This window comes from Harpia harpyja, chromosome 7, assembly GCF_026419915.1.
Source record: "Harpia harpyja isolate bHarHar1 chromosome 7, bHarHar1 primary haplotype, whole genome shotgun sequence".
Classification (NCBI taxonomy): domain Eukaryota; kingdom Metazoa; phylum Chordata; class Aves; order Accipitriformes; family Accipitridae; genus Harpia; species Harpia harpyja.
This window is the reverse complement of record NC_068946.1, coordinates 57,309,782-57,337,596: the sequence shown is the minus strand read 5'-3', so window position 1 is coordinate 57,337,596 and position 27,815 is coordinate 57,309,782. Positions and strand designations below refer to the sequence as shown.

At 38.3% G+C, this 27,815-nt stretch overlaps 1 protein-coding gene across 2 annotated transcripts in view; it reads left to right on the top strand.

Moving 5' to 3' along the window:
* The window catches only part of CCDC148 (coiled-coil domain containing 148), an 82,496-nt gene extending 54,951 nt beyond the window's left edge, over positions 1 to 27,545 (top strand). The window contains exons 11-15 of one of the 2 annotated variants that reach the window (XM_052793126.1): positions 7,684 to 7,824; positions 15,966 to 16,084; positions 22,463 to 22,580; positions 25,182 to 25,322; positions 27,302 to 27,545. In XM_052793126.1, coding sequence (XP_052649086.1) covers positions 7,684 to 7,824; positions 15,966 to 16,084; positions 22,463 to 22,580; positions 25,182 to 25,322; positions 27,302 to 27,448 — 666 coding nt within the window. In that variant the 3' untranslated portion in view covers positions 27,449 to 27,545. The remainder of the gene's footprint in view (positions 1 to 7,683; positions 7,825 to 15,965; positions 16,085 to 22,462; positions 22,581 to 25,181; positions 25,323 to 27,301) is intronic. The other variant, XM_052793127.1, reaches the window with a different exon arrangement.
* Positions 27,546 to 27,815: the final 270 nt, after the last annotated feature.

Genomic DNA, 27,815 nt, shown 5'->3' with positions numbered 1-27,815 from the left:
GTATCTCAAAAATTGTTTTGTCATTAAAAGAGATGTATCTGTAGCATTAAGTACATGGTAAATACATTATTACTATTCAGATGTTAGAGTGAAAGAACTAATTTATTACTTTAATTAGCTTGTAGTGTACTTTACATTATTGTAATATGCAATATTGAAATAATGAACTGAAAATTGGTATGTACGCATTCTGTTCAGCACAGCAATTTCGTAACTCACTTGGCAAAAGCTCCTCTAGTAATACATGAACTGTGAAATGTGCTTGAAATGCGGGTTGTAATTAAAAACTTTCAGAACTTAATGTTGGCAGTGCTTATACTGCTAAAATGTAAGCTTCTTTGTGAAACAGGCAATAGGGGATCCAGTTTTTAGTGTATTTTCAATATTAGTTTAACTACTAGGATTTTTTTAAATATTTAAATGGAACATTTACTATTGAAACAGTAAACTCTACCCTTCTGATTTTGCACTCATAGGAATGAAAGAATGCAATCAAGAACACTTTTTTTTTTTTTTTCCCCCCCTGCATTTTTGTCCCAGATTACTGCCTTAGTGAATCAGAATTATTGTTTGGGATTTTTTTTTGGTCTTCAGATCTGCACAGTACTACCTCTGGAGGAAAAACCTGATGAATACAGCGGGTTTTCTTGAAAAGCTTAAATTGTAGGAATGTTGGAAATTCAGCATCAGGTAGTCACTTTTAAACAGCAAAATATTAAAAGTATGGAAATGCATACCACAGAGATTCCTCAACAATTATGCTGCATTTCACTGCCTGCCCTTTGTTGTTGTTATTTGTTCTGCAGCAGTGCCCAGAGGCTCTCAGATAGGGTTGGGGTCCTGCAGTGCCATGTGGCACTGGGAGTACAAACTCCCAGTAAAGTGTAGTTTGCAAGGTAGATACAGGTGCAGGCTGGGTTTCCGTAAGAGGCAGTCCACTCTATCCTTTGTTATCATAAGTTAAGATAGTCTAGCTCCTAATTTTTGAACCTGTGACAATATGGACAGGGGACTGGTTTTCTTTTCATTCTAGAATCAAACTAGATTCTAAATTCAAACTAGAATCTTTTCATTCTGGCCCCTGCCGTCTTCTGTGGATGGTACTCCCATGAGAAGTTCCCCTTTGTAGACAGGCTGGCTCACTAAATAAGTTGAGGCTGTGGGACTAGAACTACTCTCTAGCAGAGAGATATGTTAATGTTCGAATGTGGTTTAAAAAGTGAAATATATTGACATTTGAATCAGCTGTTTAATTCCTAATTATTGGTATTTCCTACATAATAAACCACTTTAATTTAGCTCAGCTCTGTTACGAACATTTTATCCTATATCACTTTAACTCTTCATGTGGGGAAGACATGGCAAAAAGCCAACCTACTGAATCACATTTTATAAATATTTTACAAACAGTTCTTTTCTGTTTTTTACCAGTTTTTCCTTTTTTGTTGCAGTTAGGATTCATTTTTTAAAGGAAGTGACTCTTCTTTTGCCTTAATGGAAAGGCATGGATTAGATAAACATGGGAGGGCCTGGGATGATGTAGACTAACTTCATATGCTGCCTACACAAAAGAATAAACGGGTATTGTGGGAAAGCATAATACAATGAAACTTCCCTTCCTTCTGTCATTGTTACTACCCGTTTTCTTGATTGGCAATGGGCTCATGCATTAAAAAACCCTAACTAGATAAAAATGGAAAGCAGATTCTACCCACTGAGTAAATAGGTGTGTTTAGTAGTGATTTAGGGCAGTGTAGATAGCATTGTAGAAGGTAGTGGAGATATGCACTGAATTATTGGCATATCAGTTTTGTTTGGGGAACCTCACTGCGTGATTAATGTTTTGTCAGCTCAGTGAAGTTATATATTTGATACTTGGTAATGCTCACTTGTTTGTCTGAAACCTGTTGAAAATCTAGGTTGTGCCCCAGTATTGATTTCTGACTCGAGTCAAAAGGCTTTAACAGAAGAGCTATGTGAAAATAACTAGGGAAAGTGATTATGGCCTGTCATGAGACTGGAGTGTAGCATATGAAATGCAAACAACTGCTAATCAAAATGAATGAATAATGAGGCTTGAGGTGATTTTAGACTAGATTAGTATCTGTTTCTGCTTACTGCTTTATTGTTTGCTTTCCTTCAATCAGTTGTCATTTTGAGAGACTCTCTGCTGGGCCAATTCTGTTCTCAACATCCATTTCCAGTCAGTAGTTCCCCTGAAGTATCAATTCCCTGCAGTTTTTATTGATACCAATTTAATGGACTCACCGTGCTAACTTATGGCTGCAATCAAACAACTGAAAAAGATCCCTGGATAATAGGTAAAGTAATTTCTGGAGAAGACCAGTAGAGGATCAAGAGAGTTCTCAGACTTGGAGGAAACTGAAGCTGCATCATGTCATGAGCCCACTTAAAATGGCATATATCTTATTATTGAAGAAAGTTTGAAAGGAGTGTGAAGCAGGATATAGGAAAATACAAGCTTAAAAAAAGCAATTTTTTTGTTACATAGTTTGACTGTTACCTCATTCCAGTTCAGAAATCTCAATGATGTTATTAGAGAAGTTTAAAGTTCCTTTGAATGCTTCTGCAGTTTATTCTAGCTCCAATCTGAGTAGACTTTTAGCAGATTTCATTCATTTTTTGTTTGTTGTTAGATTTTAAAGCTTGATGTATGTTTTTCCTTCAGTCTGTTTCACAAGTGAGGTAGAAATGATTGCATGTTCTTCCACATTCATTTTCAAAACATTCCTTTTTAAGTTTATTAGTGTAGCAAGTGAAGGGTAACAGAAACAATTTAGCATTTTATTTTAGATTCTTAAACTGCTAAAATGTATGAGCAGACTGCTGTCAAAATTGCTAAATAAAAATTTCTATTTAGACAAAGACCTTGTGTTACGAGTTTCACAGTGTGGGGGAGGTTTCAATCAGGTATTAGAGCTAAGCTCCAGAAAATAGGGCCTTATGAAAATTGACACCTTCCCTCTAGAAGTCTCTTAGCTGCTAGTATGGTCTTCTCGTGTCATCCTTGTTCTGTTTTTATTGTTGTTCCATGTTTCTGTTTTGACGGATGGTTTGAAATTGTAATTGGCTGTTTTCATTAAGAGTGATACACGTTCTTCTGCTGACACTTCCCTTGGAACTTGCTTGTTTTAGCATGCAGAGCTGCTATGGGTTTCTTTGCCCACTTGATGGTATTCTTACTCTTGTATGGCTTAGAACCAATCAATTTGTCATTCCCTCTGCATGAGACAGGCCCAAACCCGCTGGCTTCCTCTGTAGTATCCATCTAATAAACCTCTGCTATGTAGCTATTTTTTTTTTTTAAGTCCTCATTTATCCATTTTCATTCTTGCCAAGCTCAGCAAGCTGTTCAGACCCCATCTAGCACTGCATTTGTTATCAGTGTTAGAACTATAGAAAACCCTGCAATAAAGGTCTTGAATGCATCTTGCTCCTTATACTTGGCTGTTCCTCACTACTTCAGTGGCTCTTTTCAGAACTTGGGAGAGTTCAGACAACTCTCCCAAGAAAGCTTGTTAGATCCTCTTACCTGCTTCTTTCCTGCCTTTTTGGTAGTGCCCCTACGCTGAACTACATCACAAGAATCCTTGCTTTGCATATTCCTCAAGAAAATGCATTTCTGTTACGCCTAAATCCATAGCCAAATGCCGGATTCTTTTTCTTGGAACTTGCTTAAATCTTAGAGCATCTGCTTGTCGACTTGATGTTTTTAACTTATGAACAAAGTTACGGAAATAAGATCTCAGATGATAGGAGAGAAAGACTGGAGTCCCAGAACTGAGTATGGGAACCGATACGGGAGAATGATGTGAGGACTGAACTATAGGAAAATGTGTTCCTCTCTACACCAGAGTAATTCTTTGACATTAAACAGCAGAGAAGACATTCCCAAGTGGATGTCTGGACACTGGAAGAGAGATGCTCTTCTGCTTCTTGGTGGTTTTCAAGTGGAACAGCTACAGTGTCAGGGAGTGAGAAGACCCTGGTTCAAGCTAGTCTAGAAATGAGGATGTTCTTTTTAATTTTGAGGACAGCTGGATACAGGTCCCTGCCTCAAAAAGTGTTTCATTATTTCTGTCTTACTGGAGCTAGTCCAGTGAAGGACCATTAAGATGAAGGGTCTGGAGTACCTCTCCTGTGAGGAAAGGCTGAGAGAGTTGGGACTGTTCAGCCTGGAGAAGAGGAGGATCAGGGGGATCTTGTCAATGTAGATAAATACCTGAAGGGAGGGTGCAAAGAGGATGGAGCTGGGCTCTTTTAGAGGTGCCCAGTGACAGGCCGAGAAGCAACGGGCACAAACTGAAACACTTGAAATTCCATTCCATCCATCAATTTTCTACTGAGAGGGTGGATGAACACTAGAACATGTTGGCCAGAGAGGTTGTGCAGCCTCCACCCTTTGGAGACATTTAAACTTCAATTCGACATGGTCCTAGGTAACCAACCACCTGTAGCTGACCCTGCTTGAGCAGGGGGGTGGTCTTAGACAGTCTTGAGAGGTGCCTTCCAACCTCAACTGCTCTGATTCTGTTTTTTGCAACCTGGAATAATTTTAACCGTAAACATGGTTTCATATTCCTTTTTACAGAATAAAGAATTGAATGTGGATCTCCCACAGCCGGGGTAAGGGGGCTCAAGGTATTTATGCTGTGATATGGCAGTCTTGATTAATCAGTCATTAAATAAAAATTTGGAAATTATTTGGAACATACTGTTTGGGATGTATTTGGGATGACCAAAAGCATGATATTACTGGAGGGGAAACCTGCTACTTAGCAAAAACTTTTGCCCAGTACTTCTTTTAATAACCTGTTTTGAGGAAATTAAGGTAAATGATTCATATGCAGTATATATTCAAGTGGGACCAGTCATATTTAGTTTTCTTTTCTGAAAAAATTAAATTATTTAATGCAGATGCTTAGAGCTATTTATATTACAGTACTTATGTCTCAGGGTTATTTACGTTAATATGTCACTTCTAATTAATGGAAAATTGGGGGGTGGGGGGAGAACAAGTGTTCTGAGTGTCCCACAAGGGCTCAACGTTCTCCCCAGTTCTTATAGAAACTTAACATACCTATGACTGGCAGGTTAAAGGATTTGGGGGGGTGGAGGGGTTGTGCTTTTTTCTTTTTAGGAATGAAAGGATAGTTTTACTGCTGCCAAAGAAGCTCTATGAAATATTATTATTGTTATTGTTATTGTTATTATTATTATTATTGTTATTTACATGAGATCCTGTTAAGGGAACATTTTCAAAATTCTGAGGAGAAAAGTCATATATGAAGAGTAACATCTGTGCTAAGGAACACTGCGTAACATTTTTAATTTTTCTTTCTATAGTGTACAAGTTTGAATTCCAGTTTGAAATAATTTTGTAAGAATAGCTAAAAGAAAAATAGCTGTTTCTATGCTGGCTGCCATTACATTACTGCACACTCAAATACATGTGGACAAGTGCAGCTTGCATGTATGAATCCTAATTGATCCCTCTTGCATATTTTCAAGTATCCATGCCCACCTGCAGTTTCCATGTGCACACGTTTATGTTCCCTCCTTGCAAACCATCCCACTACATTTTTTGACACTCATTCAGTGCCATTAATACTTGCTGGCATGTACAAACTTATCCCTGTTTCCACCCCACTGCCTCATAAAATAATTAGTAGTGTTTTTCAAATAAGGGGGAGAGGGAGGGAAGTTGAGAGGCTTGGGTTTTCAGGATCTTGTGCCTTTTTTCTCCTAGTTGCCTACATTTTCCTAGTCGCAAGGATAATTTTTGACTCGGGCCTTTGCTCTCTTCCTGTAAAACATCTAATTGGTGAAGATGGCTGTCTCCTAGCTTTTTTTTTTTTTTTCCTCCTAGAAAGGAGATTTCAGAAGGTGAAACACTTTTATGAACAGGCCTCTACTGAGAATTAGTTACAAAAATGGAAGAAAAGAGGTTAAAGAGTTTAATGCTCAGCTAAATCATAATTCTTAACTTTAAGGATGGAGTTGAAGCTGGGAAAAGTTGTATGTACTCTGAGAGAATAACAGTGTAAATGAAAGTTGCTTGAAGAACCCTAAAACTCAGTTTTTATTAAAACATGAAAGCACACCAGTTAATGCTTATGCTTGGGTATGGTAGCAAACTGCATTGAACTTTTAAAGATAAACTCAGGTTGCAGGAGACAAAAGTAACTGTTGGTTAATCTGTGGCATTCATTACAGGCAGAGTATCTTTTTAACAAGCTATCTTTAAATCTTTTAATAGAGAGTTTAATTTTACAACCACTGTAAAATTTCATGTTATTTTCATGTTATTACTTTGCCTGCACTACATGAAAAGTCACAGCAGTGTTTAGTCTATTGGGATACTTTGCAAAGAACAAAATATAATTGTTATTTAAGCAAAGAAGCAGGGCAAATATGGCATCACTCAGATGCAACTCACTGAGAACCTCAGACCATGGGGAGCGCTGGATTTCTGAACAAAAATCTTTCACAAGCACAGAACAGAAGAATTAATAGTCTGTGCACATAGCTAGTGAAATGCAGTAAAGGTGGAAAAAATGTATATTAAAATACTTTAATTCTTAGTATTAAATTACTAACTGTAGTATAGAAAACCAGATGAAAAATGGCTGAAATGCTTGTTCCTGTGAGGAATACAGAGTTTTATTAGCACTTGACAAATCTATTGCAAAAAGAGCTGGCAAGCCAACAAAAAGGAGACATCGTTAATCCTATTGAAACCAGCATGAAACAGATGAGCATACAACTGCTCTTGACAACACCGACGTAAATTGGGGATCCACACTGACTGAGAACAGTGTGCTTGAGAACACTGAAAATAAGTCCCTACCCATTGCCAGTTACGGAGGACGTGTTGTCTTGTTTAATCAATACAGTGTGCCAGGAATATGCCAAGAATGGATTCCTGGCCTGTTGAGCTAAGTGATCTATCCCGTCCGTGACGCTCTTTGTTACGAAGCGTGGCAGGCCCTGTAAGGAGAGCTGCGGTGGAGCTGGTCCTGTCCTGCTTCTGCACCCACTTAGCCAGAGGTGCGGAAAGCTGCCGGGCAGCTGAGCTGCAGCCGATGTCTCTCTTCCCACAGAAGAGCGGGATGTCGGGTATACAAGACCATTGTAGGCACTGGTCATAACCTTTGAACGGGTGGCAGGGATCCTAGACTAATTTTGCACAGTTTGAAAGCTGACAAAAGGTGAAGTCTCTGTCACTGGAGTCCGTTGATTTCCACAGAGTCCTGGTTGGAAGCAAAGTGCTGTTACAGAAATACCTGAGTTGAAGGATGCGAGCGGACTCTGGTCTGTTAGCATTGGTCTCCATTTGTTCATAGGTTCATTAAGAAATTTACATGTTATTGAAGGTCTAAGCAGTGAAGGGGAATTTAAGATCTGATGTTACTGAGGTGGTTTTGGCAATTTTGCCTAAAATCTTTTCATATGTGATTTTATTGTGTGTTATGCCAGTCCATTGCGAATTGCACATGAACGTGCGGAAAGGTGGTGCTTACTAAATGATTATGTGTTGCTGATAAGATTATAATCTTATCTTGTAAATGGATTACATGGCTTTCCTTCCCAGTCTGTTTGGCAGGATGACATTATTACACAAGTCTGCTGCAGGACTGCCTTTTCAACTGTTTCTTCCAGGTTCTACAGTGGAAAGCACAGCAGGAAGAGGCTGCTAAACTAGAAGCTGCTGTAGCTGCCAGAAGAAAAGAAAAGGAAGATGAGAAAGAAAGGCTACAGAAAGAACTGGAAATGATTCGTAGAGCTCAGGAGAAAGAGAAAGTATGAGAAACTTTTATACGTTTTCGCGTATGTTAATGTGTACAATTGCCTTTAAAATCTTTAACTGATTTCACTACCTTGTATTCTTGTGAAGTATTAAGTATTAGTATAGAGATGAGCGAATGGTTAGTTGAGTTTTGCTACTGTCCATTTTAGCTTTAAAGCTGCCTGCTCTTACACACCAGTTATGTTACTTCATTATGTTTAAAAAAAAAAAAAAAAAAGGCGTACACAAATAAGTGTATGTGACTATCTCTGTCACAAAAAAATCAGTGCAGAGGCCCTACTGAATTTCTAACTCTTACAAATTTGTGCTTTTTAGCAATGTGGCAAAGACTATGAAAGGTTCCAATGCTGCAGTTAAGTATGCTGCAATGCAGCAAATGAGCCTTAGAGTATATTGTCTGCAGGATAGCGCACTGCACTTTGCAGCACAAGGACCTTAAAAGTGGGCCTGAAGCACAATGGTAATATTAACTGTTTCAGGATATCAGAATTCCATGTTACATTGTCCTAAGTACTGATGTGGTGACTACTTGGGAAATAACTTTGATGCCTAAGTCTAAACTTCAACTTAATAGAAAATCAGAAATCCACTATAGTGAATGTAATGCTTTTGGAAAATCAAGCTGTCACATATGTATTTGTCTTGACCTTTTTATTTAAATGATATGGCAAAAGTCCAGGAGATTGTTTTATTAGAACTCTACCTCTTTTTCTGATTATTCGTTACACTGAAATCTGGTGTGCTTAGAGTCCAATTCACCTGTGGCGTATTTGTTAAGACTGCGTAATTATTTCTGGAAAAAATAAGTCAGAAAACATCATAGATTCTTACTGCTTTGTCTTTCAAATGCTGATGAGTAGTCTCTTTTACTCTTATGGAACTACTCATGCTAACATGTTTGCAGGAAGCTGCGATCTAAAAGCGCTCTAAAAGCACTAAAAGCTGTGCTCTTATGCCAGTTAGAAGCAGAGTTAAGAAAACAAGGCTAAACTGTTCCAAATAGAGTATTTTCATGATGCATATGAAGGCTTTAGTGACATCAGTATGTATCACACTACAGAAAGCTTGTGCAAAAAAAGGAAGAAAACAAAATCTTTATATATGTTAACATGTTTTCTCTTTAGATTTTGCCTTCTTGTCTTTATTTATCTGCCCCATTTCTGTGTGACATATCTTATGGGGAGCAAATGTTTACTGCTGGGCCTACAACGAAGCCAGTTAGACACCCTAGAATTTGATGGATTCTCACATCGGTAGTGGTGCCTATTGCAGTGATATTCCTTGCAGGGAAAAAAACAAACACAAAACTATCCATACTTACAGCAATTTGATTAAGTTTTTACTAAAACAATTTACAACACTTACTAAAAGCAGAAAGGAAATTACAGCAGAGCAAAATAAATGACTTGCAGGAGGGTGAAACTGACTGCATTAGCAGCAGAATGAAAATAAAGTCCTACACTACTTGGAATTTCCCTATCTTTTTTTTAATAGCACTCGAATATCTTTTCCTTGCTTTGTCCAAAGAAATATATCTTCACGCCATGTCAAACAGGTCAAGAGCAGAAGCTCTTGTGGCTTATTGTATTCCTGGTGGTAGTTTGCATAACCATTGAATTTGGTTATATCAACAATTCTGCAGAGAAGCACTTGACTGAAAGTGCTACCTGGAGAAAAGAAGGTGAAGCTGCTGAAGCCTTCTTGTCTCTAGATAGAGACGGTTATCTCCTCATTATTTCTCATTGCTGCAAGTCCCCAGAGCCAACATTTGAACAGCTGCCAAATTTCATATCGATTTTATTTTGTGAGTTTATTCTTCTTGGTCATGGCTGCGTTTGCATATTGCATGTATCCAGTTTCTTCTCTAGCTGAAGAAGTCTCTACTTACACTGGTCACCTGATTTTATTCTTTTTTTGCAATTTATCTTAAAGGTGAAATATACATTCTTGGCAGAGCACAATCTTTCAGTTAAACTATGCTAAATCCTTTAGTTAGCAAAAGTGCAAATAATTGTCCAAAAGTCAGTTTCAAGAGATGTTTCTCTTTCCTTTAAAATACACAGAATACTCTCACTTTTCATAGGAATCAGAAAAGTTCAGATTGAAAGGGAGCTTAATAGGTCTCTAGTCCAATCTCCTGCTCAGTTATGAGGTACAATCAGGTAACTTATGTTTTTATCCTTATTTCAATTTGTTTTATTTATCCTTTAATTTATCTCTAGTATTTGAGACTGTCATTTCGGGTTCAAAAGTTGAGAAAGCCATATTTACGTGTTTGCAAACCATGGACTTTCAGAGAAATCCTGGCTCAGTTTAAATCGGTATTGGCTTTACCTTTACCTTTAATTGGCTTATTGTAGATATTGTTGGTGAACTTTTCAGACGTAAATCTCTATAAAAAGACACAGGAATTTTTCAAGATTATATGTATGTGCGTTGTGTTACAAAACTTTATTGTATATGTTTTGGGGGGGGGGGGGTTGTTTGTTTGTTTTTTTCACACTGACATGTGTTTCCTGGTATTTGTTCTTGGTTGATAATGTTGTTACTGTTCTTACATGCTGGATTTAAAGTTATAAAATAACAAATTAAGGCAGAACTTCTACATTTGGTGTCTGCACTCACCTTCTATGTAAGAGTTTTAAGGGTGAGATGTGATGAAATTTTCACTGGTATGGATAATGTATAAGTTGTTCTAGTTGGAGCGTGTGATTGTGAGATTTTGTGGTTTCTCCACCAGCACTGGAAACAGAGGTAGAGAGAGAGGGGCAGCCCATATTTAATGACAGTTTGCTGCTTAGGTTATGAGAAACTTCGCTGCTGCTTTTCTTTTTGTTACAGCTTGTTCTGCTTATTTGTCTTTACTCACACTGTGTTTATAGTGGCAGGTGGCTCTGAAACCACAAGGAAGGAAGAGGCTTGGTGAGGCTGTGTTGACCTAACCACCAGCAATGTTCATTTTATGTGTAAATATTTTGGTTGTGCAAACTTTCTGCTTTTCTCTGGCCTATGTGTAATGTCTACATAGAACAGTTCTCTGGCTATGCACAGATGGAATAGCAGCTGTTTGAGGTCAATGGTCATATGTTTCATTTGAGTATATTACATCTTAGAACCTTAAAAAGGGCTGCTAACCTTATACTGCAGCTGCTTTTCTGGTGAATGTTCTGTGGCAGCAAGAATAATATGTAAAATAAATGCCCATACTCTACCTAGTTTGTAACCTAGGCAGGGTATGTCAAGTTCTTCCAAACCTGAGAATAGGTAAAATGACATTAAATCTTAAATACCAATGCTACATTTGCTCTATTGGACTGCCGATCATTTTTTTCCCCTGTATATTTAAATATGGAATTTCAGAAACTGGTCCCTAATTAGAGTTTATGAGAAAGCCTTCAGGCAATGTGGAATACAGAAGGGTAATAATTGCAGAAGAGAGAGTTTTGTTTCATAAATATAAGTATTCCAAACAATATTAAATAAAAGCATTCTAATACATACGGTTATAGCTGTAATCCTTATTTTCATGTCCTTCATGTGTAAAAAATGGCCTATATAAAGAAATGATTGGCTTATAGGTTGGGAATTCTGAAATATAAACACTGTTTGGAAGACCTGTTTTGTTCTGAATCATGATAGTTAAAAGGTTTTCTGCACAATCACATAAAGAGAATGGTATTTTGACTGCCATTTCAACTGAAATCTCCAAAAGAGGCTTAAATTCGATATAGTTCAGTGGGTGATACAGAAGTTATTTTTATTGCCATTTTATGAAGCTTTTCCTGTGTGAGATGATTCCATAAGTAAATTTCATTGTAAGAAATTACCTATGTTTTGGGAGGTAGGATAAGGTCCCAGACCTTCACAGGAACTTTATGCATTTAATTGTAAAATCAACAGATTATTGACCTATAATTTCAATTGCTTTTGTAAGTAATTTTATAATTAACATTTTCTTAGATTATTAAAATTCTTAAGATTTTCTTAGGTTTTTGCATCTTTTTTCTAAAGCTTCTATTCTCTGTTTTCCCAGCTGTATTTTAAATTTTAGAAACATAATGCTGTTTTGTCAATGAATTACAAGTGACAGCATTGTCATATGCTTCTGTCATCATAAACAGTCTTTTCAAAAACTCAGTCTTGCTTTTCAAGGTAAACACTATCTTTGTTTTGCTGGAAGCAATAATTTTTAGTGAATTTTGTAGCTTTTCTCTTTCTATTTGTCATAGCAGTTGCCGAGAAGTCTGTTAGGTCTACGAAATTAAGGGGTTTCTCAGTCAGCCCTCGGGTGGTATGAAGCACCATGCCATTCTTTGGCTATTCCTTTGGTTTCTGATTTGGAAGTACATCAGGGTATGTCATTATTTCTGTGTCCCAGCTTGTCTTTCTCTTCTGGTACCTGCATGTGGAATGGAAGAAAAAAAAAGTGGAAACGAAAGAGTGAGAAGTACAACAAAGAGAAATTGCAAGAGCACTAACCCTTGTAGATCTACCATGCCATCCTAACTCTTCTTGTTGGGATAGCAGAATACTTAGTATAATGCAGAAAAGAGAATATATGATACTTGTTGGAGATGGCGTGGAATATGGGTTGTAATATTGTGTGTTGTTGTTGTTATTATTATGTATTAATAACTGGAACAGGCAGGATAGGTCAGCTTAGCTTCAGTAAGGGCAAGAGGCTGCAAGATCAGGAAATGTGGGAGGTCTTATACTGGGGTGTGCTGGGGTTTTCCACAGGCAAAAGGATACAAGAAATGGCTGGAGCATCATGTTGCCAATAAGCATAATTGATACCTTTCATAGACTGAGTTGAGGAATTATGATCATATCCAATCACCTTACATAGGTTGAACTGTTTTATATTGTTAACATAATAATGAGTGTAGTGCCCTGAATACATTTCTCTGTCTTTGAACTTATGTTCATACACAGGTTCCTATCTACAGATGTCTGAACCTTCCTGAAAATTAGTTGCTGAAATTAGGTAAACTAAAGGGCTTTTTGTCTTAATATATAACTTGTTTATTAGTGCTTATTAAAAAATCTTAGTTGTGATTTTATGTGTCTTCTCCCTCTCTTTGTTTTTTTTCTATTCTGTATTAACAGTCATCATTTGCATACATTTTGTGTTGCTGTTAGTCTTCCAAAGAATGCATGTTCTTCACCAAGCCATGAGCTGAAGTTAGCCCTAGCACTGAGTTTTGCAGTAAGCAGCTGAGGTCCCACGGGCAGTGGGGAGAAGGGCTGCGCTGGCACCGGCTGGTAGCCCACCCAGCCCTGCCTCTTGACTCCAGCAGGGGCTGTAACAATAGAGGAAACACACACGGTAATTTCCCTCCTGGCTACTTTCCCTGTCTCCAGCTGTTCCCTGATGTTGATGTGGTTTGTCAATTTAGTAACCCCTCCCCAGGGGCTCTCTCTTTGGGCAGTTGCCTGGTCTTTCCTGAAACACGTGTGAACTTCCTGCATCCATCAGCAAGGAGCTCCACCAGCCTTCCACCCGCTGCGTGGAGAGCTGTCTCTTCTCTTTGTTCCAAATCTGGCTCTTGCTAGTGTCAGCTGAAGCCTCCTAGTTCTCATGTTGGAGAGGTGGAATCGATCTCCATCCAGCCTCTTCGTGACACTCGTGAATTTGTAGGCTTCTTATCAAATCCCCCATAAATTGTCACTTCTCCATCTGAATAGCCCCATCCTGTTCCTTCAGTGCCTATATGAAAACTCGTATGAACACAATGAACCTTTGATCATTACTGTTTCTCTTCTCTTTCCATATGAAAATCGTCTTTTCGGAGAGGGAGGGATCAGAACTGCACGTGGGACTATAAACATATTTTCTGTGTTTTCCTATTCTTTTTGTACCACGTCCTGACGCTAGACACGTTTAATTTGCCTTTCGACTGCTGCTGTGCACTGAGCTGATGTGTCACAGGAGGGGTGGAGGAGCCCTCTTGGTCGGTGGCACTCCAAGTTGGGATGTGGTGCTCATTCGGCCATGCTGGTCATGGTGCTCTGTGCTTTCTATTCCCCAGAGGATGGTTTCTTGGCCTTCGTGAAAGTTGCTGCATGCCGTCATCAGCTTTAATATGGCCTGTGGTCACTGGTTCCTGAAAGCCTTGCTTGATGTCGGCCATGGGCCCTCATTTGCATGCAGCATGATTGGGAAATGTTGCTGTGCTGCTGTTGGATTGTGGAGCAAGATTTACAGGAGGATGTTCCCTGCATTTTGCTCTGCAAGCAGAATGGCTTTTTTCTGTTACAGGAGAGGAATTTGAAGTTCTGTGCCCCTGCCAGCTGTCTGAAGTGAGAGAGGCTTATCTCTGTGAAAGTGACAGGCAACAGCTTCTTGTAAATGTAGCTGAAAAATAAAAGGGCTAGAGAGTTGTCTGTACTGCAGTCACTGCTGACCTCATACCATATTACAGATATTATACTTTATACCTTACTCATTGCTTATTAGGAGCAGTACTGCTGGCAATCCAACTATGGCAGTTGGGACTTGGTGAAAACTAATTGTAATAGTTATCTCAGAAGCAAAGTAAATATATTTGTATTTCAGGGATGTCTTACCTAGATGGGAATGCTTTTATTGCTCCTGATCATACTGTGTGGATTAGATGACCTCCTGAGATCCCTACATAACCTGTGTTGTAGCGGCTTCAGCATTCGTGACCAGTACCTGGATGGACTCACCTAATGCTAGCTTAGGAATGCAGTGTTGGAGTCATGCTCCTGAATTTCAGTGTGATTCAGGTGTTCTTTAAAAGTGTATTAAAAAAACATTCTGAAGTCAGCACTTCAAAGATGAGAAGGTGATTCTTGTTCCTGTGTCTAAGAAAACCTGCTCTATCAGCTTTCCAGGCTGGTTGGTGGCTTGTGAGGCTAGCTCCAGTCATCATTCAAAACTTTGGGAAGTGTACCACTGCAGCAGTTTTCTTCTTAAGGTAGTGTTAAGGTATTGGTCAAGAGCTGGCTGAATATGAGCCGGCAGGGTGTCCAGGTGGCGAAGGCGGCCAATGGCATCCTGACCTGTATCAGAAATAGTGTGGCCAGCAGGACTAGGGAAAGGATTGTTCCCCTGTACTCGGCACTGGTGAGGCCGCACCTCGAGTCCTGTGTTCAGTTTTGGGCCCCTCACTACAGGAAAGACATTGAGGTGCTGGAGCGTGTCCGGAGAAGGGCAACAAGGCTGGTGAAGGGTCTAAAGCACAAGTCTTACAAGGAGCAGCTGAGGGAGCTGGGGTTGTTTAGCCTGGAGAAAAGGAGGCTGAGGGGAGACCTTATTGCCCTCTACAACTGCCTGAAAGGAGGGTGTAGCCAGGTGGGGGTCCGTCTCTTTTCCCAAGTAACAAGTGATAGGATGAGAGGAGACAGCCTCAAGTTGCACCAGGGGAGGTTTTGATTGGATATTAGGAAAAGTTTCTTCACTGAAAGGGTTGTCAATCATTGGAACAGGCTGCCCAGGGAAGTGGTTGAGTCACCATCCCTGGAGGTATTTAAAAGACGTGTAGATGTGGTGCTTGGGGACGTGGTTTAGTGGTGGATGTGGCACTGTTAGGTTTATGGTTGGACTCTATGATCTTAAAGGTCTTTCCAGCCTAAATGATTCTATGATTTGTAATGTATGTCATGCCAAGCTGGGAATTAAAACCTTGCTGCAAATTCCACCAGTTGTCTTTGAAGAACTGCCCTGGTTTTAGGAACAGAATCCTGTAGAATTTATTCAGATGAAGAATTCAGAGTTTCACTTCAGCAATATTTACTTTAAATCCCAATTCCTTGTTTTGCATCCAAAACCCCTCATCTTTCCTAATAAGCTTCCCTGCTCAGGTTTCACCATCTTGCTTGAGGCCTTTCTTTCTCACTCAGCTTTGGAAAAGCTTCATACTTACATGAAGACCGCTCACATGTTCTTCCTATACCTCAGCAGAGTCTCCACCTCAGCCAAAATGAACTTGGCTGGTGTGGATCCAGCTGTTTAAGCTAAGTTATACTGTTCTAAAATACAAATTTTATTCTAAAAAGATCAAAATTGGATTTTCTTTAAGTTAATACTTTTCTTACTTTATTTATTCTCACTACCTTGGCTTGTGAATGATTGTTCTTTTGTTTACTGTATTTGTTCAAACTCTAGGTGAAAAAGTACTGGGCTGAGAAACAGCTCAAGTGGCAAGAACAGGAAGAGAAAGATCTACAACGTCTGGAGGAATTAAGAAAATTAATGGCTGAACAAGCAGTTAAAGACAAAGAAAGGTAAAAGAAATTAAAAGTGATGATACCTACAGTATCAATAGGAACTTCTTATAATCTAATATGCTTTGATCTCCCAACTTTCTAAATTAGAATAAATTGAGATAAGTAATTTTTTTTGATTCCTGTTTGGCAGTTACCCCAGTCTATACACCCAGGTTGCATCATGATTGTATCCTGGATGCAATTTATTTGTTAGTTTGAATTTACCTTTGTAAGCGCTAAACTCTTGTAATCATGATAGAGTACACACATTAAAACCAGCCCCCTTTGTGATTTTTTTTTTTTTTTAATTGTAGCTGGATAATAGGACCTTCTACATTCCCACTTTGCAAAATTATTTATAATCAGGTTTGGTTTGTTTGAGAGACAAGCAAGAGGAGCACATTAAACACTTAACAGCCTCAAAGATATTTATTATTCTTTTAGAGGGTCTTAAACTGTGCATCTAGTTGTAGATGCTCTTCACCTGTCTGATGTAATTTAGGACATCAGCCTGTTAACATTTGAATGCTTGCCAAGTCTTTGTTACAGAATATGGCCTTTAATGACCTGTTGAAGAAATACTTGATTTCATAGAGGAATTCCTCTGTCACAGAGGAACATAAAAAAAACAACTGTATGTAGTCTGGTTATAATTGCTCTCAAATCACAGGCTTACTTTTTTTTACATAGTGGGAGCCACCAAATTGCATGGACCAGGAATGTAATTAAAATAGGGTTAAAGTACCATTGGTATTAGAATATTAAACTCGTCTTAAGCATTCTGTGGGAAATACCACTTCCATCTTATTTTGTTACAATACCTTGCTTACAGCTAAATTTAAATGTCTGTATCCTTATGCTACAAATATATCTATGCCTTTCCTTAAACATACCTGCAATAATTTTAGCTCTTAGCAAAAGAAACACACATACTTGAATTACTGAGTTTTCAGTAGAACTGATCAGGAAAAAATTACTTTTCTTTAAACCTGGGTACTGCACTATGCCATACAGTTGGGGAGTGTTCTTTTCTTATGCTAATAAATGTTGCAAAATAAAATATAAGGAAATGGCACAGTTCATTGAGGAATGCAGGAAGGAAATAATCACACCTTCAGGCTATTATGAATCAAAAGTCAGTAAATGCTTAGCATTATGTTTCCCAGAATTGGCGTACTGTACAAAATAAAACAGTTTAAAGAAAAATGCTTACTGTTTGTCAAGATTAATAATTCTTTGAAATTGCTTAATGCTTTTCATCTTCAAAGCCTTCAGGAACATTAATCAAAGAAGGGCAGAGAGATGTTACTGTTATTAGATACTGTAGTGCTACAAGTATGGTATAATGCATTTTAAAGTATGTATTGTACTGAACTAAGGTAGGCACACTGGCATAATGATTTCACGGTGCAGAACTGCAGTCCTGTAGAAACTAGTAGTGTTCTTGCATTTCACCTGTTGCAGCACATAAATTGGTTTTGAGTCTTTGCAGAGCTGATCATGAAAGATGGCACAGGCCAGTACCACAGTTCTGATCTGACACGTTTTCAGGCTTTTTTGGGAAAGGAAAAGATTTTTGGATTCTGAGCTGACTGACTATTCAAGTATAAGATATGGCCTGGATAGTGCATAGAGTTTCTAATAGGTACAATAAGATATTAAAAAATGGTCTGCTGTTACCCTGAATTGCTTTTAAAATTAATCTGAAATTAAGTAATTGGGTTTATAAAAAGGAAAATTATTATCACAGAGTCACTGTGGTATTCTGTTTATTCAGGTCTCACTTTGGCTATTCAGCATCTTGCAATTACAGAGTTATGACCAGATCAAAAAAAGGATTAAAGGCACCTGAAACTGGATGTAGAATTTCAAGTGACTAAGTCCAAATTTGCTTTCTACAACTCCTCTGCTTAGTGACTATCTGACAGTGGAGACATTTAAATGATGGGACATTTCATTTTTTGGCCTGCAAGTTCCTAGGTAGCTGCAGTTTTATGTTGCATGCATGTCTTAAAACTGTTGTCTTCAGAGCATCTGGCCACCCAGCACTTGCTTAAACTGCAGTGGGTTTAAGTTTATGTAAGTTCCCATAGGTGTTGATCAAGTAAAAGATGGCAAGAGTAGAGAGTTCAACACAAAATCCTAACAAGCAATGATATCATGCTATCAACATGGGAGAGGGGAAAAGGATTGTGCTATGATTTCTGCTCCAAGTCCAGTATCTATTCTGGATTAATTTTTTTATCCAACAGTCATTTCATACAAAATTTGTAAAACAGTGTTTAAAAAAATCACAGGGGCTAGGGTAAGAACCTAGGTGTGCCAAGATCCTGTCAAATTCCACAAGTAGGCAAAAATCATACTCCTTTTTTGCTTTCTTCTACTCCCATTCATTTTGTATTTTTTGCTGATAGTGGTCCAGCTATTAAAACAGGGGTGGAGGTGCCCTTACCTAGACTATTGTATATTCTCACTGGTTGTGATGCTTGCTGATAATGCAGAAAATGCAGATTTGAACTCCTTCAGGCTAAGAACCTGAGACTAAAACTGTCTGGACAAGAGCTCTGATTACTGGTGTGTATCATAAAAGCTCTAGGCTGGCCACATTTGAAAAGGAAAGCAGAGAGTTCTGATCCTTTTTTTAATATAAGTTAAAGGTTTAGTAGATGACAGCTCCAGAGAGAAATGCTTCATAAGCACAGCAGGTACTAGATAAATGGTGTGCATTCTCCTTGCTGGCATTCAGCAGGACTTAACCCCATTAAGCTGGGGTAACTGGTGGGACTACTTCAGGGCTAAGAAGTTATTGTTGGCAAGATACAGTTGCACGTGGCCCATTGAAAGCAGACATGTAAGCGTGGATGTACATGTACTGCAGTTGGTCCTTTATACGTACATAGGATCACATATTCAGCTATTCTAAATGTCGTAAGTTAGGTCTACATGCCTATGTCTTCAGGACACTGAATTATAAGCTCTCTTTTAATGTGGTATCAAGAACTACAAACTGCATTTAGGTCTTATTGTACTTCAAGAATTAGCATCCAAAAAGGCAGATGTTTGTTGCTAACAGTCCATTTCTCCCTTTTCTAACCTACGCAGTGAATTTCAGTCAGGTCCTCTATTGGGTCCCTTAGGTATGGAATGGATTGAATATAGATAAAATATTTTAAAAGAACATCCCCCCCCCCCCCCCCCCCCGCAATAGATTTTGCATTAATGTTGCAGGGTGAGAATTAAATTGGCATGAAATTGTGCAAATATTTTCACTCATTACCTATGAGAAATAGATTGGCACAGTCCTGTTCTCCAGTGAGGCAGTGAGTGGGAAACATTTGCAAGCATCCTAACCCAGCATCTGTACTGCTGCGAGTGCTGGCCCTGAATTCAAAGGGCAGGCGCGGGAGAGTCGGAAGGAAAGGATTGCTTTTTGCAAGAGTTTTATCTGACTAACCATCAGAAACAAAGCAATGGCAGCAGTTTGCCACACAGCTCTGTTTATCACGTCGGGGGTGAAGGTGCTTATGTATTGCATCTCTCCTTTCCCTTGTGCTCTTTGCAGCAGTTCCTTGCTGGGGATGCATGCAGATAGCCTTTCATCTCTGCCTTCTTGCCCCACCTCAAGGTTTTCCCCTTCCTGAAGCACAGCTCTCACCAACTCCCTGGAAACCCTCCCACTTTCCCCAGTCGGTGCTCCACGTTGAAGGGACACAGAACAGAAAGAATCCAGAAAAACTGTGGACAAATAATTGGGTATGAAAGCCATTCATAAAGCCGGGCAAACGAGAGGGCTGTTGATGGAGTCCGTGTTCACAGCAGCTTTGCTTCGAGCTTGTGCTGTTACATTTAAGAATGTCTTTAGAGCTGAGGGCTGGGTTAGGCTCTGCACCTTGACATAGCCACAGCACTTTGCAGTTGCAGCATAAATTAGCAAAGGATCTGGCCGGTCAGTTTTGTCATGGGAACCGGTGACTACTTCTGAAGTGTTCAAATTAGCGTGTAAAACGCTTTCTATTCCAGCTGCCTCGTGCCTTGGTGACATTGTGCATCGATTCAGTCTATCACAGGTGGGAACAGAAGCAGACCACCTTAGCCACAAAGATAATGCTTTCTACTGTTGCTACTGAGATTTATTCAACTGACAGCAGTGAACAGGATAAGCTGTGATATAGGGCAAAAAACCTATCTATATTATAACCCAATTTTTTTAAAGTTTTGCTAAGGCTTTCATAATAAACATAGTAGTTCATTATTTCCTTTAAATATTTATGAGACAGTGTCTGAAAGCAGAGTTTTAATGAAATTATGCTTATCAAAAATTACATAAGTGTGTACCCACAATACTTCAAAAAGGTAGCTTTACTGAAACTAATCAGCTAAACTCATTTTTCAGCTGGTGATTTATTAAAATTGTTACTTACTGTGGTACTTAAAGTCAAAATTGATTATTAAGACTTTTTAATTTTAAGTTTTTCTATAAAATTAAGTTTACTTTGAAGAAATAGTAGCTAAAACATTACTAAGTATAATGGAGTGAAAGAGAATTAACAACTTTATTTGGATGTGGACATTGTGAAATCAAAACTCAAGTAAACATTTAAAGCCAAGTATAAAAAGTATTGGAAGAATGTTCCAAATTAGGAACACAATGTACGGTTGAGTATGTATTTACAAGGTTCTCTGCATTCCCTGAGTGTACATTTCATAGCTCTGCCATTGCTCTCTGACACTGAAACTTAATCTTTGTTAATACTGGCCTTGGTCTCTCCAGCATGAGCAAGATGATGATCTCCTTAGGATAACATAGTCATGAAAACATGAACCACCTTCTTAGGAGCAACAAATGCTGCATCAAGATATGCCAAGTCCTTGCTCTGCCCTGGTCTGCCTGTCAGTTACTTTGGCAATCAATTGCAATTACTTACACCTATTCAAACTGGGCACAGAAATGCCATAAAATGTTGCCATTTAGCAATGCTTTACATTCCTATGTATGTGAAAACTTCTGCCGTAGAGACAAAGTATTTGAAATTAGACCTGGATGAGTGCCCCTCAGTTCTCCTCCTTGGTAATTTACGGAAGTTTCCAGGGTACTGAATTTCATATTTGGTAACACTGGAGTATTTTAGAACATGTATCATAGTAGTCAGCTCAAGCAGAGTGAAAGGTTTTCAATATAATTTTTGTCATTTTTCAGAAAAATATGAGTATCTGCTTTTTATTAAATTTTCTTCGTATAAAAAGAAGATTAGACTTTCTCCCTGGAACAAAATTACCTCTGAAGATTACCATTGTAAGCATTCATCTGCCTAAACTACAATGGCTACAGTAAGAAACTGAAAGCCTGTCTGGGGCATTCTCAGGCAGCTTTGTACCGCTCTCTAGGGACAAATTTTTTTGTCCTGATAATTGTTACTGGATTATTGATGCAGTGGTCTTTTCTAGTTACCAACATAACTGTGCATTTAATTCTGATTTTTGCAGTTTATAGCACAAGTTGTATAGTCCTTTGAGCTTACTAAGATTTCGAGAGTAAGAAAATAAAAATACATGTTTTATTGTAGTTGAAGCAGCTCTCTCTTCTCCATTTCTCTAAAGGCAAGTTAAAATTTGAAGGGCAAAAGAAGGGTAATTCTCTGAATGCAAAGCATGGCAATGGCAACTCCTCTATAAGGACTAAAAGTGACATACCAAAGAATACCCTGCAGCTTCATAAAAAACAGAGTTTGGCAGTGGACTGAGGGTTATTAGGAAATACGGTCATGGTAGTACTATCGGGGCTATAAAAAGCTATTGCGAAAAGTTGACCGAAAATAATGCCATAGGTAAAGTTTCAGGATTATTTGTGCTAACCTCCATTTTTTTCCTTTTGAAGAAGGATGTAATTCTCAAGTTTTCTTGCTTCTTCCAGTAACAAGATTGGGAGTGATGTGTTTCTTTTAATGGAAAGAGTTATGGGAGAGAGTTCTTCTGCCACACACAGATGTCGGAGAACATTTCTTCTTGGCAAAGAAAATGGGGGGGAAAAAAGAGCAACAGGGCTATATAAAGCATGCTAGAGAAAATGTGCATTCTAGAAATTAAATCTGAAGGGTTAGCCAAGTTACTTAAAACAAACCAATCAACCAAAAAACCAAACCCCCAAAACAAATCAAAAAGTACAACTCCCCAACCCCCCCTTCCCCCAAAACCCCAAACCAAAAAACTCCAACAAAAATAACACATTCAAATGAAAAAGCATTTTTTGCATTTTTCAGGTGTTTTGATGAACCACTGTATTATTATCAGACAGATATAGAAAACATCAGACTAGTTTTCAAACTGAAATATCATAACAGAAATTTAAAATTACGCTTGACCAATGTTTTTTCCATTCGTATGTATGCTGTTTTGCAGGGTAAAGTTTAGACAAGCATTACTAGAAAAACGGTTGCTGGAGAAAAAGCACCTGGCCCTTAAAGAAGCACATGAAGAAAGGGAAAAAGAGAAATGCCTTGAAGCACTCCGACAACAGGTGGTTTTATTTCCTGTATATAGTATTTTCATATACAGTGATGATACAAACACATACTGTCATATTACATGAAAGATAAAAAGAACAATCTATCAAAAGCAACTAAATGAAGAAGTTAAAATGCACTTTTGGTCTGACTTTAACAGTAATTCTGTCATGTTATAAATCCTATGTGCTTTGTAACTCTTGACAGCAGGAGCATTATGATGTTAAATTGCACTGTAGAAGCTGTTGATATCTGAAAATAGATATTATTTTTTCTGGGTTGGATGTGATTTCTCTTTTTCTTTGATTTTGGGTTTTTTTTTTAATAATCTTAAGTCTGCCTTGAGTCTTAGGCAAGATTTATGAGTAATTTAAATTCTTTTTAAATTCTGAAAACTTACAGGCCTTGGATGACTTTTCTTTAGAGAGATATTTAACTCTCTGTGAAACTTTTGCATGGTCTTTTAAAAAGGGTATCCCAGAAAATGCTTGCTAATGTTTGCCATAGTAAATGTAGTGTTATTGTTTTTTCCTACTGCTGACTTTTGAAGGAGTAATTTTGCCTTCATTTATATTTTTGTATCTAATCTCCTTGGTTCTTCCTCCAAAGATTAAAAGGAAAAAACTGGAGTTCACATTCTTTACAGTCCAGGTGCTGCAGCCTAAATGTGCAGCCAAAGGAAAATAAGGGAGGGAGAAAAGGTGTTCTTCAAACCCTTTGATTTCGGATAATTTAAACAGCACTAGTGCAGCAGCTTTCTCCCTGGGACTACCCATGGTTAAAAATACGGTACTTGATGCAGCCTTGACCTCACCTTCAGCACATCCTTTGGCTTCAGGATTAACCAACCCAGTACAGTGTGCATGCCAGTGAAATTCTTCCTCAGTCCCTCGTGGACTGTTTGTGGCCTTATAAGTGCTTTCACTTCAGCATTTGGGTGTACAAAGTCAAGAAGAAAGAAAAATATAACAGAGGTCATCTTCTGTGGGAGAGCTGAGCATAACAGGAATAAATAAACCTAAGGGATCATTGGTCTGTTATTTTAGTCATTTTTTAAACTGTTGAACTTGGGCTCATTTCCAGTCAATAATGCTTTATTTTTAGTAATCTGATTCAATTAAATATTTTGCAGTATTAACAGTGTTATTTTAGGTTGTCAATGCATTTTTAATAACTCTATTATGTCTTTTCTAAGATACTGGTTGAATTGCGTTGTCTTTTGTGTCAGATTTTACAAGAGGCTGGTTGAGAGTCATGATCTGTTGATCTCTTCTGACTGACTCAATTGTCTTACCAAAGTAGAAAATGCTTCTAGAATGGCCTTTGACCAGGATGGTAGAGTTCCCACTTCCTTACATTTTTCTAACCTTTTATTCTCTGTGTTTCACACTAATGAAATAGTGCTTCATAAAATATGCCCCTTGGTTGTATGTGGGGAAAAAAAAAGATCTTTACTAAAGTCATCCAGTCTGTATATTTTGACAGCCTGTAAATACAAAGATGACGTTTTATTAGAGACGGAAAAAATAGAGTGATTGTACACAATTTTAAATATTTTTTTTCTCGTTTTAGCCATTCAGAATGTATCCTGACTTTGATTATTTTGCTTATGCATTTTTCTGTATTTTCCAAAGTAGTATTAGCCTATATCTGAATATTTTAACACAAAGAAAATAAGCAATGAAAAAAGTTTGACTCTTGCACAATATATTGTCTGAGAGAATCTTTGATACTGCTCTAGCCACAGGAAATTAAACAGTTAAAACAGACACACTTAAGAAAAAAACCAAAGAATTATGTTACTTGTGGGATATCACTCAGCGTCATTGCCCATGACTCTGTAAAAATTGTGAACTACCCAACACCTTTGTTTCCATCAGAAGAAAAAGAAAGTTTGGACTTCCAGGAATTGTGGGTATTACTAAATTATGAGACTGCTGGTTCCTTTTTGTTACTGGTTTCGAACGTCAGAGCTCATGTCGATCTCTGCTAGAGAGCTGAGGACGCTATTGCTTCTCTCTTATAGCATCCTTGCTGAGAGGAGGCCTCCTTCGCAGCCAGGACCACACGCCGCTGTTACAGTGCAAAGATCAGTAGTGCACATATTTGGGAAGTGCTGTTTTCTGGTAGCCTAAAGCTTAGTGTAAACTTATTTCCTACCAGGGGTATGATGAGGTAGCAACGTAAGCTTTCTCTCTTCATGGAAATGCCGCCCAGCTTTCAAGTTTGTTTTCAAGGACTGACAATTAGAATTCGCAATATGCAGGTGGTTCTGTGTTAAGCCTGCCCCCACATAGCAGGCAATTCTCCACTTTTTACAGCAGTTCTGGGCATGCACAGTGCTGCATTAAGTCCAGCCAATTAAACTGTCTCTTTTGCAAAACAGGAGAAAAATGTCCCTGATTATTATTCTCTGTCAAAGTGGTTTTACTCTGGATTCAAGTTTTAAGCTTTACAAATTCTATATATGGATACAAAGTTGTTTAAGACAACTATTGAAATTTTTAAACCAGGTAAATGATTGTGTTCTCAAAGGATGTGTTATTGATAATAACCTTTTCTCACCTTAGACTACATAGATAGAGTAATTGTTATTTTCATATCATGTATTTTAGGTTGCCGTTGTTGCAAAATTAGATCCAGCTAGAGTAGTGGCTGATACGGTGGCATCTAAAGCTCGGATGGGCATTGGAACCAAAGAAGAGTTTGATCTTCAGAAGCCACTGTTTAAGTTGCACACATACAGTGAACAGCAGGTAATTGTCTGTAATCATACCATATAGTTTATTGTATGCACCTATATCTTAATAGTGATATATGATAGTAATATTAATAATATATCCTAAATAGCAATATTAACAGTAGAGTATAGAATATAATGGGGGGGGGGGGGGGGGGAAGCATTAGGAGTAATAGGTGGGGTAATCTCTCTGACCCAATGTAGATGCTGGAGGAGCACGACAAGAGTGGACCACAAAGGTCCATTCAGGTCCAGCGTAGGACTCCTGGGCTCTCCCTGAACGGCATCTCCCATTGGCACCACTGGAGAGAGGATACTGAGCTAAACGGACCATTGGGCAGTTCCTGTGTTTGCTAGGCATTTTGACGGATCTGTTTGCTATTTTTTAATTTCAAAACTCACTGCTTTCACATTTTTATGCATTTATTTAAAAGAGTGCCTCCTTTTTATCTGCTCCAGTTAGTCTTGTCCTAAGTATTTGAAGTGAATTGACTTAGCATAAAAGTTCTACTGACTGTATATAAAAGAGCAATGTCACAGGTAACTTCATTATGGGGTATTCTTTTTTTTTTTTTTTTGGAAGATTATGGACAGCACAAATCTATTCATAAGCTGAAAATTAGTATCTTGACCATCTTTACACTATTGCTGGATTTAAGATCAGTTGGGATATGATATGCAAGGGCTAAAGGAGAAGAAACCAGTGAGGTGTAAATGAAGCAGGAAACTGAAGTAACTATACTCCTGTTTTCAGGTCACTCAGATTGCTAAGGACAGTGCTAGCTCAATTTCAAATGGAATTAAGCAACATAGGGGGGATTTTTTGATTCCCTTGCTGTTCCCCATCTGCTCAGTCTATGCATTTGAAATTATTCCCACTTTGGAATTTGAAAATTATGTTTGCAGAAAGGAAAGTGCTATGATATAATTCTATGGCATAAAAGCTTTCTTCTAGCACTGAATAAGCTGAAATTTAATGATGTCTATAACTAAGCTTGTCCAGCACTTCCCGTTTTAAGACATTTTAAAGCTTCTCAGTTTGGTAAAGATGTGGTACAAGAGGTGTAGTTTTTGTTTGGCTATTAAAATTTACCCAAATCTGACTGATGTACGAGGTTCTGAAAAGCCTTAGCTTTAAAAACGCTCTGAACATGTGTATTTGGGATTGATACCTAAATTCTCAGAATATTTGTCCTGTTTCAACTCCAGACGGGTTTTGGTACTGCTCAGGCTGCAATACGTGATTCCTGCCAAGCATGTTAGCGTGCTCCATCCCAGAGCTGCAGTGGTTATGGGTAATGTTCCCCAGTGTTGGTCTTCCCAGCAGCTCTGGGCACTGTGGCAGGTGATGCTAGAACTGAAGGCAATGTGACACTCTCTTGTACTTTTAGTGCTTCCCCACTGTAGCCATTGGAAGAAGGATTTGAAGGAGGCTTACAAATTTTGTCAAATAACCTTTTGACAAATTTTAGAAGTAATTTCCCTGGGCATTAGTTGTTGTTTTGTAAAATTAAAGTGGTACTGCCATGTAGTCACAAGGCAATGCTGTGAGAAAAATCATAAATGTGTTTGAAGCATTCAGATTCCATAGAAACAAACAGGAAGGGATTAAAAGTCTTGTGGTGAAAGCAGGGCAGTATTGATGGGGGTAACGTTAGAGAAGTCAGCAACTCTTCAGTGAGTAGGCTGAATTACAAGTCACTCAGCTTCTCATCTACCCTTTGAGTTTTGCTGAGGAATGACAGCCAGAGCTCTTTGTTAAAATAGTTTGTGATCATTAATATTAAAAGGGATCATATCAAGATATGTGCAGTGAGATAAGGCTTGTTCACTATGAAGTTTCTCTGCTTTTGAAGGCTTTATATTATGACCATAATTTTCTGACTGTCTTTTAAAACTTTTTAAATATATACATGCACAGATAACCTGTAAGATACACTGTGTGTATGAGGAAAGTATTGTTTTGTTTATCATTGCTATGGTTTATTTTAACAGATCATTTCTGACCCTAGACTTCGTGTTGAGCTAGCTCTTCGAGAAGCTGGACTTCATAAAACACTTTATGCAAAAGAGATTTTACCCAAAATTCCCCCACTGAAGCTTCCAAGAAGAGATATGGAATCTACAGCTTTTAAAATGTAGAGCGCCTCTCATATCAGGAGTAGAGAAGCTTCAGGGGTATCGTCTGGCCTATAATGTGAAATCTTTAAATAAATTTCCCTTGGGCTGTGTCATAGAACTACTTAGCTCTCAGTGTGTGCAGTCATTCAAAAAAACAATGTGCCTTTCTCATGCAGTGCTACACCATTTTACACCTGCCTTGGTGAAGGTTTTATAGAGGTTTGGTGGGTTTAGGCCGTTGTAGTATAATTTCCCATGTCCCTTTCTACTGGGAGATAGGACACCTGTGCATGAAAATCTCCTACAGACATTACAGGCCAATCTGATGTCTAGCATCTTGAGTAGAAACTCTGTTTTTTAATTGGCAGCATAAATCCAAAATAGCTTT